The 13,749-nt window shown below is 29.5% G+C and overlaps 1 protein-coding gene across 1 annotated transcript; it reads left to right on the top strand.

Moving 5' to 3' along the window:
* Positions 1 to 3,283: 3,283 nt before the first annotated feature.
* Positions 3,284 to 7,634, top strand: LOC11428601 (G-type lectin S-receptor-like serine/threonine-protein kinase At1g11300). The gene is made up of 7 exons (XM_039828413.1): positions 3,284 to 4,792; positions 4,872 to 5,003; positions 5,233 to 5,384; positions 5,473 to 5,683; positions 6,273 to 6,513; positions 6,632 to 6,782; positions 7,037 to 7,634. Exons 1-7 carry the CDS (start codon positions 3,508 to 3,510, stop codon positions 7,343 to 7,345), a joined length of 2,481 nt encoding a protein of 826 aa, XP_039684347.1. The 5' UTR covers positions 3,284 to 3,507; the 3' UTR covers positions 7,346 to 7,634.
* Positions 7,635 to 13,749: the final 6,115 nt, after the last annotated feature.

Genomic DNA, 13,749 nt, shown 5'->3' with positions numbered 1-13,749 from the left:
GATAATGATTGGTACAAGAATCTCACATCTTATTAGAAAGTTAAAATATACACATTTTTAAAATGAAAATCGAAAATATTTTCACAAAGTAAATGAGACCTAAATTTTTATATCCATCTTGCTCTTGTAAGTAATTATTTTTTAAATAGCAAATTTATTAACGCATAAAACTAGCCAAGAGAAACAAATACAACAAAGTGCCGTATATAGATGGAACACCATGGAAATGAGCACCAACATCCAAACACGGCCAACTAAAACACCAACCCCCCCACGTACAAACAAAAATTATTCATTGATAAAAATTAATTTTTAACTTTTTGAAAAATAAATTAACACAATTCCTACGACACATATGTTAGTGTTTACCATAGTTATTACATTCAATTTTCAGATACGGATCACAACATATCAATGTTATTGTAGCTATCAAGTGAATTCTACTTATGTAATATACCAACTGAATTGTACTTACAAAAAAATATTAATAGTATTTTTCTAGTTCATGGTCGATGGTAAGGATAACCATGTCACAAAATATAGTTTTTTTTTTTTTTTTTTTTTTTTGAGCAACCATGTCACAAAATATAGTTATAAATAAGAGAAATGATATTTGTATAACCATTTTTGTACAACTTTTGTACAATATTCTCTCTCATACTCACATTATCTTCTTATTCTCTCTCTTCCTTTTTCCCTCTTTATTGTTTTTGACCAATAAGAAGGGAACACAATAAGGTTGTCCCAAAAGTTGTACCAAAAGAGTCGTTCAAATATCACTACTCTATAAATAATGTATACTGCGCAGTTCTATTGTTTTAGTAATAAGAAAATGGAAATGTATGCCCCCTCAACATCGACTTTGTGTTGCTAACAGTTGTCCTTTTGGCTTTTGCAAGGGGGAAATATTTTGCAAGTTCAACTAAGATGGGAAACGTTTTTCCTATATCTAATCTCCTTTTAAACAATCACGATCAACAATTCATAAATTATTGTTTGCTTCTGTATGCTGATAAATTAATTAATTCTAAATGGTTGACTTTGTCCGATTTACACATGATATGGATATCCATCAAATGCACTACAAGATAATATGCAGTTTGCTACGACAATATTTGTAGCTAATTTGTTGTTGACTAGCAAACGAATTTAGCTAGAAATATACTGCAGAATACCTACTAAATTGAGGGAAACATGGATTATGAGATCAATTTGTTAGAGAAATAATTCCTAGTAAATTTGCAGTCAGTAGAAAAATAATTCCTAGAGATTGAGATCTGGTGTTTCTGATTTGGGCGGATGCAAGAAAGAAGAAGGAATGAGTGTTTTCCATTCCATTCTATTTCTCTTTTTGTTTGCTTGTTTCCTATTTGTTCTTGTATGGAATTATAACAAAGAAGAAGGAATGAGATTTGAGAAAATGTGATGATGATGAACAAATGATGAAAAAGATGAACAAAATGGTGGATGATGAAGATAATTTGTTTTTGGGGTTTTTCAATTAAAAAAAAAAAAAAAAATTTGCTGACAATGACCCACCACTCAACAATTTTGCAAGAGAGTCTGACTTCAGGGATAATGGTGCAATAAATTAACAATTAAAAGACCTATTTAAAATTTAAAAAAAAAATAAAAATTATCTTGATATTTTTGTCAAACTTAAACCCACCGAGGTAATCATTTGGAAAACCTTTGGAAAAATCTTATTATGGTGATGAATGGCGATTCCTTGTTCTCTAACACTACGGTGATGATGTTATTTGATGGATGTATTTTGGGATAGATGTATGGATGTATTTTTGGGATAGATGTATGTTTTAATTTTAGATTGTTTGATGAATTTGTTTTAATTTAAGTATATAATATTTGAGTATGCATGAAATATGAGGTTGTTTGAAAAAATAGAGACGCGGAGAGCATGAAATATGAAATGTAACAAGAGAATTAAAATATGGTTTTTTTCAATTGTATTTTCAAACAAATCCAGATTGGTTAGGTTCCATTTTTGAAAAATAGTAAAACCCTAACCGATGTAAATTTCATTGATTCAAACATTTTTTTTAACTGTAAACCAATCTTAACCAAATTGTTCACCTCTATCAAATTCAAAGTTTTACCACCAAATAAAAAATTCATTGACTCCCTTCAAAAAAAATAAAAATCATGACAATGCATCATTAAATGCTCTGTAAAATAAAATCCACTCACAAAGTATATCAATTAAATTCTAGGTTTAATTGCACTTTTGGACCCCTATCTTTCCAAAAGTTGTGGTTATGGACCCCTAACTAATTTAAATACAAAACAGCCCCCTATGTTTTGATTCTTTGGCAGTTTTGGACCCCAAGGCAAAAAAAAAAAAAAAATTGACACGTGGCACCTCACTTAGGGTGCCCCGTCAGCGTTGACCGAGTCAACAATGGACTGGGGGTCCAAAACTGCCAAAGAATCAAAACATAGGGGGCTGTTTTGTATTTAAATTAGTTAGGGGTCCATAACCGCAACTTTTGAAAAGATAGGGGTCCAAAAATGCAATTAAGCCTAGATTCTATTTATATTTCTTCCGTACAATGTGAACAATGATTTGCTTACATAACACTAAATATTATTCTTTGTAAAATTACAGAAGGCACCTTTGAATGGTCTTAGTCTCTGATTTATGCAGGAATTGCCCCCTCTCTTGATCTCTCAGTTACGTGCGATTGCAAGCAGAAGAATTCATAAGAAATTCGCAAATTGATTTGAAGAATTCGAAGATGTAATGAAATTAAATGCTTTATATATATCTTTGGACATTTTTTCTAAGGAAAGTCGATAACTTCAGTTTAACCAAGTCAAGCCTAATCATCTTTATATATATTTTTTTTAGTACAATGCTAAAACAAAAGAGAAAAAAAAAAAAAAAAAAGGAAAACAAAAGAAATAGATAAAAGAGAGCTTACTCTCTCAAATAAAAAGTTCCAGCTGCATGACTCCGAAGAAAATTCAAAAGATTCGTCGAAGTAGACACGTGACAAAGAAACTCAAAGTTCGACGAGGCATCAAACTTAACAAAAAAATCTATACATCGATTCACTTCTCGGAAAGTGTGATATATCGTAACATTTCCTTTGCTCCAACAACTATTTATATATACACATAAAGAGACTAAAGGGCTTAAGGATTGAAAATGTAAATTTTGACATTAAAGAAGCGTGAATGCAAGCAATACTCGAGTTGACTTCTAAGTTCTTTTGTTTTTATTTGTACAAGAAAAAGCTACCCGCAAGGAATACACAATTTGGCTTCATAGGTAATAAAATAATGCAACTTATGATTTTTCCATGTAATTCCCATTGCTTAGCACGTTGCTAAAGTCAACTAATTGCAAACTCAATAGAGCATCTCAACGACTCCACAATTCAACAACTTCTTCCACGTGAATTTGATTAGGAACATGAAACAAATTACAAATCTCATCAAACCAAATTAAATCCTAGTATTCCTCAAAAAACACCATTTTGTTACATGTTCATGGCTTTTCTAAGTCATAACAAAAACCACTTGTTCATAACATTCCTCATATTTTGCACATTTTATTCATGTTATAGTGCTGTCAACGACACTATTACATCATCCAAATTACTCAAAGACAATGAAACAATAACCTCAAACAACACAGACCTCAAGCTAGGATTTTTCAGCCCATTAAATTCGCCCAACCGTTACTTAGGAATTTGGTACATCAATGAGACCAACAACATATGGATTGCAAACAGAGATCAACCACTCAAAGATTCAAATGGAATTGTCACAATTCACAAAAATGGAAATCTTGTAATTTTGAACAAACCAAATGGCAGCATCATTTGGTCAACAAACATTTCATCTTCAACAAATTCAACAGCTAAACTTGATGATGCAGGGAACTTGATTCTAAGAGACATCAATTCTGGAGCAACAATCTGGGATAGTTTCACACACCCTTCAGATTCAGCTGTTCCATCGATGAAAATTGCATCTAACAAAGTTACAGGTAAGCAAATTGCTTTTGTAGCAAGAAAAAGTGACAATGATCCTTCTTCGGGACATTTTACAATTAGTGTTGAAAGATTGGATGTACCAGAAGTTTTCATTTGGAAAGATAAAAAAATTTATTGGAGAACTGGTCCATGGAATGGAAGAGTTTTTCTCGGAACGCCAAGATTGTCAACCGAATATCTATTTGGTTGGCGTTTAGGTGTCGACGATGATGGAACCACTTTTATAACTTATAATTTCGCCGACAAAACTATGTTTGGAATTCTCTCATTGACACCACATGGGACACTTAAGTTGATTGAGTATAAGAATAAAAAGGAACTTTTTAGACTTGAGGTTGATCAAAATGAGTGTGATTTTTATGGAAAATGTGGGCCATTTGGAAATTGTGATAATTCTAGTGTACCAATTTGTAGTTGTTTTGATGGGTTTCAGCCAAAGAATTCGGTGGAGTGGAGTTTAGGAAATTGGACTAATGGTTGTGTGAGAACAGAAGGATTGAACTTGAAGTGTGAGATGGTGAAGAATGGATCAAATCTAGTGAAACAAGATGCATTTTTGGTGCATCATAATATGAAACCTCCTGATTTTAATGAGAGATCAGCTGGTAATCAAGATAAATGTGGAACAGATTGTTTGGCAAATTGTACTTGTTTGGCATATGCATATGATCCTTCTATAGGTTGTATGTATTGGAGTAGCGAGTTAATTGATTTGCAGAAATTTCCTACCGGCGGAGTTGATCTCTTCATTCGTGTGCCGGCAGAACTTGGTAAATTTTCTTTAAATTATTGAATATCAAAATAATTTAAGTTTTTAGACTCTAATAATCTGAATTTGGGTCCTTACAGTTGCGGTTACTAAAAAGGAAAAAGGGCGTAACAAGAGTGTTTTAATCATTGCCATTGCTGGGGGGATAGGAGCATGTACTTTGGCTATATGTGCTTATCTTTTGTGGAGAAAATGTTCAACCAGGCATAGAGGTAAAGTTGCCTTATTTCTATTTCAAACTTGAATTGAAGTAAGAGGAGGGTGTGTGAATGAATGTTAGAAGAGAGGGTAACAATTATTGTTACTTTATAATAACATATATTCTTGCATAAACCATGCTAGAACATAATTGTAATTTAGAATGGATTTATACAAATTTTGATTATTCTTTTTTTAGCTTGACAATATATATTCTTGTTAACAATTGACAAATGTATTCAGGAAGTAAGTCTCAAAACTTGATTAATAGAGAACAAAACCAAATGAAAATAGATGAGCTACCAGTGTATGAGTTCGCAAAGCTTGAAGCTGCCACAAACAACTTTCACTTTGGAAATATTCTTGGGAAGGGAGGTTTTGGTCCTGTATACAAGGTGATCTTATCTAAGATTTTCTTATTTTTATGTTATTTATTGAATAATATATATTATAAATCCAATTTTTTTTTTTGACACTATCCAGGGAATAATGCAAGATGGCCAAGAAATTGCCGTGAAAAGACTCTCGAAGTCATCAGGACAAGGAATAGAAGAATTCATGAACGAAGTAGTAGTGATTTCTAAACTTCAACATCGAAATCTCGTAAGACTTCTAGGTTGTTGTGTTGAAAGAGGAGAGCAAATGTTGGTTTATGAGTTCATGCCAAACAAAAGTTTGGATGCATTCCTCTTTGGTTAGTTATTTTGCCACTTTTGTTTTCTAAGTTCTAACCACAAATTAATATTGTTAGCTCAGTTAGTAGTACAGTGATAAGTATTACACAACAAGAGTGAAGAAGATACCTTAGAGAACAAGCAATCTAGTTTAGCTTAGTAACTAGTTTCTTTATTCTACTGCTATCCTATCTTAGCTATTGTATGTCTTCATTTAGCTATATATAACACTAATTACATTAATGAATAATTACAATAAACATAAGCACCTGCTTAAATGTTTGAAAAATTATTTGAACTCAGCTTCTAATATAAGCACCTGATTAAGTGTTTGAAAGTGCCTATAAAAAAGCTTATGATATGTCAACTATAATTTTCAAAAACTCCTTCATATAACCGTGTCTTAAATTGTTTTCAAATTTATATATAAGCGATTGATAGATTATATATCCTTAGGGGGCATTACCTCTTCAATTGTACAGATTAGTTATATATAAGCACTTAATAATGTTGTATATAAAAAACGCCTCCTAAGTATGTTTTCCTTCTTTTCAACGTTCATAAAGCACCAATTTATCATCACATTAATGTATTCTTTATTGTTTTAAGATCCGCTACAAAAGAAAAACTTAGATTGGAAAAAGCGGTCAAACATAATAGAAGGGATAGCTCGAGGTATAATGTATCTTCATAGAGACTCAAGACTAAGGATTATACATAGAGATTTAAAAGCCAGCAACGTCTTACTTGATGGCGACATGATTCCAAAAATATCAGACTTTGGTTTAGCTAGAATTGTTAAATTTGGAGAAGATGATGAAGCTAACACAAAAAGGGTTGTTGGAACTTAGTAAGTAATCATATCTCATCGGACATTACAATGTTGGAATTAATATTACAAATAAATTGTTTCATTATTATTTGTCTTATTATAATATGGGTTTGTCTAATATATATCCTAAATGCAGTGGTTATATGCCACCTGAATATGCAATGGAGGGGCTTTTCTCAGAGAAATCAGATGTCTATAGTTTCGGAGTTTTATTGCTAGAGCTTGTTAGTGGACGAAGAAATAGTAGCTTTTATCACAGCGAGGATTCTCTTAGCCTTGTAGGCTTTGTAAGTTTATATAGTCGATGTCTTTATTACATATACTATAATACAAGAAGTGTTAACAATACACTTTCAACACTTAATGTTAGTTTAAAATTTGTGTGAACTCCACTATTCTTTGTGCGTCAAGTTTTCAATATCATTCACATTCGAAGAACTTACGCAAATTTTAACCAATATTAAAAGAGTGTTGGAAGCAAATTTAGAAAGAATCTCTATTACTAATAATAAGTTTATCATTGTTTTGTTTCAATTACTAGGCATGGAAGCTATGGTTAGAAGAAAACATTATATCTCTAATAGATCCAGAGGTTTGGGATGCATCTTTTGAGAGTAGCATGTTAAGGTGCATACACATAGGACTTCTTTGTGTGCAAGAACTTCCAAAAGAAAGACCAAGTATATCAACCGTAGTTTTGATGCTTATAAGTGAGATCACACATCTTCCACCTCCTGGTAAAGTTGCATTTGTTCACAAGCAAAATTCTCGAAGTACAGAATCTTCTCAACAAAGTCATCGATCTAACTCAAACAACAATGTAACCATGAGCGATGTCACAGGCAGGTAAATAATATGCATGGGATCAATACTACCATTGTTAACAGGGGGTCCTTGGCACAGGGCCTCAAACTTAAAGAGGCTTCAAAATTTGGAAAAAAGAAAATAAAAGAAAAAACACTTGTAACTACGGACAAAATCCGTCATAAAATGTCATTTTTCTGTAAGTAAAAGTTCAGAATTCAACTATTTAATTTCAACTATACATTGTCCATAGGTAAATGTCAATTTGTCTATGGATAAAAGTCATGTTTAAACAATTGCTTTTATATTTAAGTAGAACATAGATGTTTGTCATTCTAAGTGATGTTAAATTTTTTTTGAATACTTTTTAAATTAAAACTGTCAAGATTGCAACGGTGCCTCAGAATTGTCAGAGACGGTCCTGAAAAAAAACTATTATTTGATCATAGTTTACTCAGTTTTGTCAATAATAAATAAATTTGTTTCTTAAAAAAAAAAAAAAAAAAAAAAATTGTTTCCTATTTATTAATTTGGGAAGAGAACTTCTTGTACTGCCTTGATTGTTGTGCTGCTGAAATGTTCTCAATTTGATGCATAATAAACATAATACATCTATCGTTTATCTATGTACTACTAGTGAATTTAACTGGAATACTGAAAAACTAGGTATATAACCCGTGCGTTGCACGGGTTTGATTAAAATATTGCTTGCAATTTGCTCAAGAACCATACCCAAGCAATATTTTTAATTTGATCCACCAGTTTTCCCACATTATCCATCCTACCTTAAAATATAATATTGTTTCCAATATTTTAAATGCATCATATTGTTGTCAGTCAAACCAATTGCTTAAATATCTTTATGTGACTTTGCGATAACAAAGCTCTAAAATGTTCTCTCTAATTGCTATGCATAGAACCTGAAAACAAAATTAAAAGAAAAACAACATCAATCTTGTTAAAAAATAATGTACTCTCTCTAAAAATAAACCACAACATCAATCTTGTTAAGAAAATAATGTGCTCTTTCAATATATAATGATACAAAATTGAAGAGTATCATCCAAGAGTTGATTGAAGAGTATCATCCAAGAGTTTATAGAAGGCATGGTGGAAACATCCCGGATTGAGTGAAAATGAATGTGGCATAAGATGTGGTTATAAAGGGTGAGTGGGAATTCAAAAAAAAAAAGTACACTTTAAAATTTTCCATTTTGTAGGTTATAATTGAAGGAATGTTAAAAGATACATCCAATGATGATGTTGTAAGAAATTATGGAATGTTTTAATAGTTTGTTAGGTGCATAAACCGTTACTATTAGATTCTTAAAACATAGATTTAGAAAAACAATGATGTTTCTATTCATTAACGTAACTTCTTTGTTATTTTTGTCTAGAGTGAGATCATAACCCATTGTATTCTAATGTATTGTATGATTGAGTTAGCATTATTGTGATCAAAAATATGTGATAAGTTACATATTAGATTAGTTTATTAGATAGAATAATTAGAGAATAGAAATTAAGCCTTTTTTAGAGGTGCCACATGGGCACAATCCTTGCATTAGAGTGAGTCAAGTTTAGTTTACATAGAGAAGAAGATATAGATAGATAGATAGATAGATAGATAGATAGATGCCCCAAAGATGCGACACCCATCTTGTTCCTCAGCTCCTCAAACTTGTCATGCTTCACAAATTATGTTGGAAAGTCTGCTTCCATATATAGCAGTAGGACAATGTAGCGGTTTCAGTCTCCCTTTATTTACTTGATCTCTAATACAGTGATTCATTGTCTCGATGTGTCTACGCTAAAATGTCACAATATTTTTTTAGATAGTTAAAGTTTCATAGTATTTAATTTAAGTTTAACAATTAGATTGAAGAAAAATATGACAACTTATAATTTTTTTCTTGATTTAAATTGTATTTCAAATAATTCAAGTAAAAAATAATAATTTATTTAATATGGTTCCTAATATTCACATACTCTTTTTCCATAACTTATAATATATTAAAATAGACCCCTGAAATTATTTGTTTACAACTCATCAATTATACGCTACATAATTACACATAATTACCTCACATCCTCCTCTAATCCAACACTGCACTCCAAAATAATTATTCCCAACTCTTCTTTTAATTCATTTCTCATTCTCATTTTCTTTCTTTTTTACTAACTCTTTCTCACATTTTCTACCTCTACGCCTTTTTGAATGTAGGATAAATAATAACTACAAATATATTAAGAAAGGATGATAAGTTTTGTAACTTAAAATTACTTGCATTGTTATAATTATTAGATTAGATAGAATGAGAAAGGGTAAGAAGTTATACTATATAGGAGAATGTTTTTTTTAGAGGTGACACATATGCATAATCATAGCTTGAGAATAATGAGTCAAATTTAATCTATGAGAAGATCTTTAAGGTACCATATCATCACAATGCTAGATCAAGAGTAACTCAAACTTACTTTACAATATAAATATAGAAGACTAATATATAATGGATATAAACACTTATACATTCAACCTTAACCTCATACTTTCATATATATAAAATCCATATAAACTTTATGAAATTAAATCTAAAAATATTGCTAATAAATTTATTAAACTTTAATTAAAAGAAAACAACTAAATGGCAATAAAGTCATTTAATTATCCTTAAAATAATGTAATAATAAAACTTCCTCAAAAGAATGTGAGTATAGTTAGACAATTTCATCATATGCATCCAAATTTACTCTTAGTTGTAGAAAACTCAATTGATGGAAAGTATGAAGGTCAGCCAATTCCATGGTCAAGGGTTAAATTTTCATGTAAATCATCAAAACATGATTTTGACTCTTCAATTTCACGAAGATATAGAACATTCAATTAGAATTTTGAAAAGATGTGTGCTTCTACAATTATTTACCTAGGATACTTGATCTTATAAGAAACTATTCAATTAAAAATATAATAAGAGTATTTTTTTCGTATTACAAAGACACGGATACTTGATCAAATTAAACTAACACCTATGGATAAAGATTCTTACTTTCTCTTGTTCGACCCTTTAGGAATTTTGGTGTTGAGATTTTTGAGTTTCTTGTAAGATCCATCTCAATCCTCCTCCATCTTATGACAATTAGTTGAGAAGGAAAAATCTCTAATAGTTATAGCAACAACCACATGTTAGCTTGAAATAAAAATGAATAAAAAAATATTCATGTTTAGTGAACTCTTTATCTCATAACAATGTTAAATAAAAAATAATAATGAAAAAAATACTTTAATTTCAATGAAAAAAATACAACTACCATTTCATATATGAAGTGTCCTTTCAACAAAACTCTCCTTTTTCCTAAAACCTGTGTATTTGAAATCAATGAAAAATATCCATTAGAGAATACGAAATATTATAGAAATAGAAACACACACACACAAGGCTTGAAGAGAAAAGCAAAACTATCAAAAAATGAAATGGAAGAAGAAATGAAAAGGATAACATAAGCAACACATAATAAGCTTAGAAAAAAATGAGGAGCGTAAACTTGTGTGTGTAAGAGTCTTGATTAAGAATATGAACAATTTTAAAACGTAACCCCTCAATATTAATAAAATAGATTATAATGCATTCATTGTGTAACTTGCAAGAAGTGAAGTAAATGAAATGTTTTTGCAACGGATAGGAAATGAAAGATGAAAGATAGATAGTAGAGAATGGCTAGTAAAGAATCAAGAACAAAAGAGAGCCACTTGGCATAAGTATGAGAGATTAGTTAGAAAGGGGGGCATTGGTAAGGTGACACATAGGCGAAATGTAGCTTAGAATACATGTATATAGAGATATGACTTAATTTTGCAACTACGTTATTAGTTCAAAGCATCGACCGACTTTATCAGTAACTCCCGAAATTATCAATAACTAGTAATCTTCACATGACACTGACTTTACTTAATTCAAAAAAGTTACACTTGAACCAATGAATATTGGTGTTTTGCAACTCTCTTTTTACTCTAATTTCTCTCATCCTCTCTCTTAACTCTCTCCGTATCCTCTTTTAGGCATTGTTTGCGAGTTTGAAAGAATAGAGAATGAAATGCTTTGGGAGTGAGAAATGTATGAAAAAATTGAGAAATCTACTATAAGTTTTGAAAGAGTATTTTTTTTAAAAAAATGATAAATTAATACTTATGATTAATATATTTTTAATTTTAAAAATATTATTACAAAATAAATTATATTTTTAATTATATCACTAAAGTGACAGTTCACTAGACCCCAGCCAAGCGTTTGTTTTATCAGATGAAGTAAGAGGAGGTAAACTAAAGTGACAGTTCACTATCATTGTTCCCATCCAAGTTCTAATTTAATTAAAGGGTTAATTAAGTTTTTTGTCCCTATAAATAACTGAAGTTTTGTTTTTAGTTCTATAAAAATAAATCACATTTTTTAGTCTCTATAAAATTTTCTGTTAGTGTTTTTAGTCCCTGTTAAATTAAAATTTGTTTAATTATGTTTAATCTTCTAAATTTTTAAAAGATTTTTTACATACATGTTCATAACATCGTAAGACACTCTTTTATAAAAAAAAATTAGTTTTTTAACATATAATGAATTAAATATGAATTTTTTAAAAGCCAAATTTTTAAGATTCTGAGTAAGTTATTTTTAAAAGCCAAATTTTTAAAAGCCAAATTTTAAAAGCCAAATTCTAAGTTATTTTTTGCGGAGGAACTTTGTATAATATTCTGAGTAAGTATGTGAAAAATATATTACAAATTTAAAAGTTTAAGCACAATTAAGCAAATTTTAATTTTACAAGGATTAAAAGTATGTGTTGATCCCTATTAAATTGAAATTTGTTTAATTATACTTAAACTTTTATATTTTTAAATGATTGTTAACAGACATGTTAAGAACATTATAATAATCTCTTTTATAAAAAATTAGAATTTTTTAACATGTAATGAATTAAATATAATTTTTTAAAAACGCCATAAATTCAAGATAAAACTAACGAAAATTTGGACCTAAAAATAAAATTTTGAGCTAATTTATTGTGACGGAACCTTTTATAATATTTTAAACAAGTACGTAAAAAATCATTAAAAAAAGTGTGATTTATTTTATAGAGACTAAAAACAAAACTGCGGATATTTATAGAGACCAAAAACTTAATTAACCCTTAATTAAAACTACCATAAATCCATAATGTACTGAGCATATATATTTATAAACCGCATACCCAAACATGTACAATGTACTGAAACGAATTACGAACCGTGTGATTATGATTAGGATCTTCTCTTTCTTAAAAAAAAAGGAGGATTAGAATCCTCTCAAGTGGGAAAAAAATGGGAGGAAATTATGCGTTTAATTTTTGATCTAGTGGCTCAAAATTATTCCTACTATTCTCACCTAAAATATTCATTCTCGCTTGATATGTCCCCTGTATATATATATATAAAGGATTTTGTGTAATTTAAGTTAGTGATTACATGTGTTTTTATTTATTTATTATTAATCAATTTTCTATATTAATATTTATATTGCTTCCGTACATTTTGGAAGTTCTAGGAAAATACCTGTAAAAAAAAAGTTATAGGAAAATATAATAATTCTTTATAAATTTACAGATGGCACATTTGAAATAGTCTTCGTCTCTTTGATTTATGCAGTTAATTGCTGTCTTGATCTCATAGTTAGGAGGGGTGTTTGGATGTTGATTTAAAGAATTCGAAATCTCAACAAGATCCATTTTATAAAATTGTTTTAGTTCTTTTTTTTAATTAAAATTGATCCCATCAGTTTCTTTAAAAAAAAATCATCCCATCAGCTTTTAGATAAAAATAAACACCAATCATTAACCAAAATAATTTATAAAATGTTGGTAATATTTACTAATAATCTTATTTTTTTTAATACATATTGCTTGATGTAATATATACAATCAAGTTATTATGTGTTAATAAAATGCAAATTATTTGGGTTTTTGGCCCTCTTTTATACCAAAAAAAAATTAATCATCTAACTTAAACTCGAGTATGAAGATCTTACATACTCCCTATGTCCCAAATTGTATAATATTTTGGACATTTCACACATATTAAGAAATGTAATTAATATTGTGTGTGAAAGAGATATCATGAGTTGTTTTACAAAATTGTCCTTAATAAATGATATGGGAAAAATAAATAAAAGAATTGAAAAAAGAAAGAGTAATAAATAATTAATGATATAATAGAAAAAATAACATTAATGTTTCACTGGTATTGTAAAGTGACATACAATTTAGGACAAATTATTTTTCTAAAGTGACATACAATTTGAGACGGAGGAAATACCTTTTAAAATATCATCGAGTCACTCTAATTTTTTATACAAATTAACTACATCTAATTAAAAATTAATTACTAACATTTTTCTCAATGACTAGCCTAATTGTTGGCTAGGG

The sequence above is a fragment of the Medicago truncatula genome, chromosome 8 (genome assembly GCF_003473485.1).
Source record: "Medicago truncatula cultivar Jemalong A17 chromosome 8, MtrunA17r5.0-ANR, whole genome shotgun sequence".
Taxonomy (NCBI): Eukaryota; Viridiplantae; Streptophyta; class Magnoliopsida; order Fabales; family Fabaceae; genus Medicago; species Medicago truncatula.
This window is presented reverse-complemented; position numbering and strand designations above follow the sequence as displayed.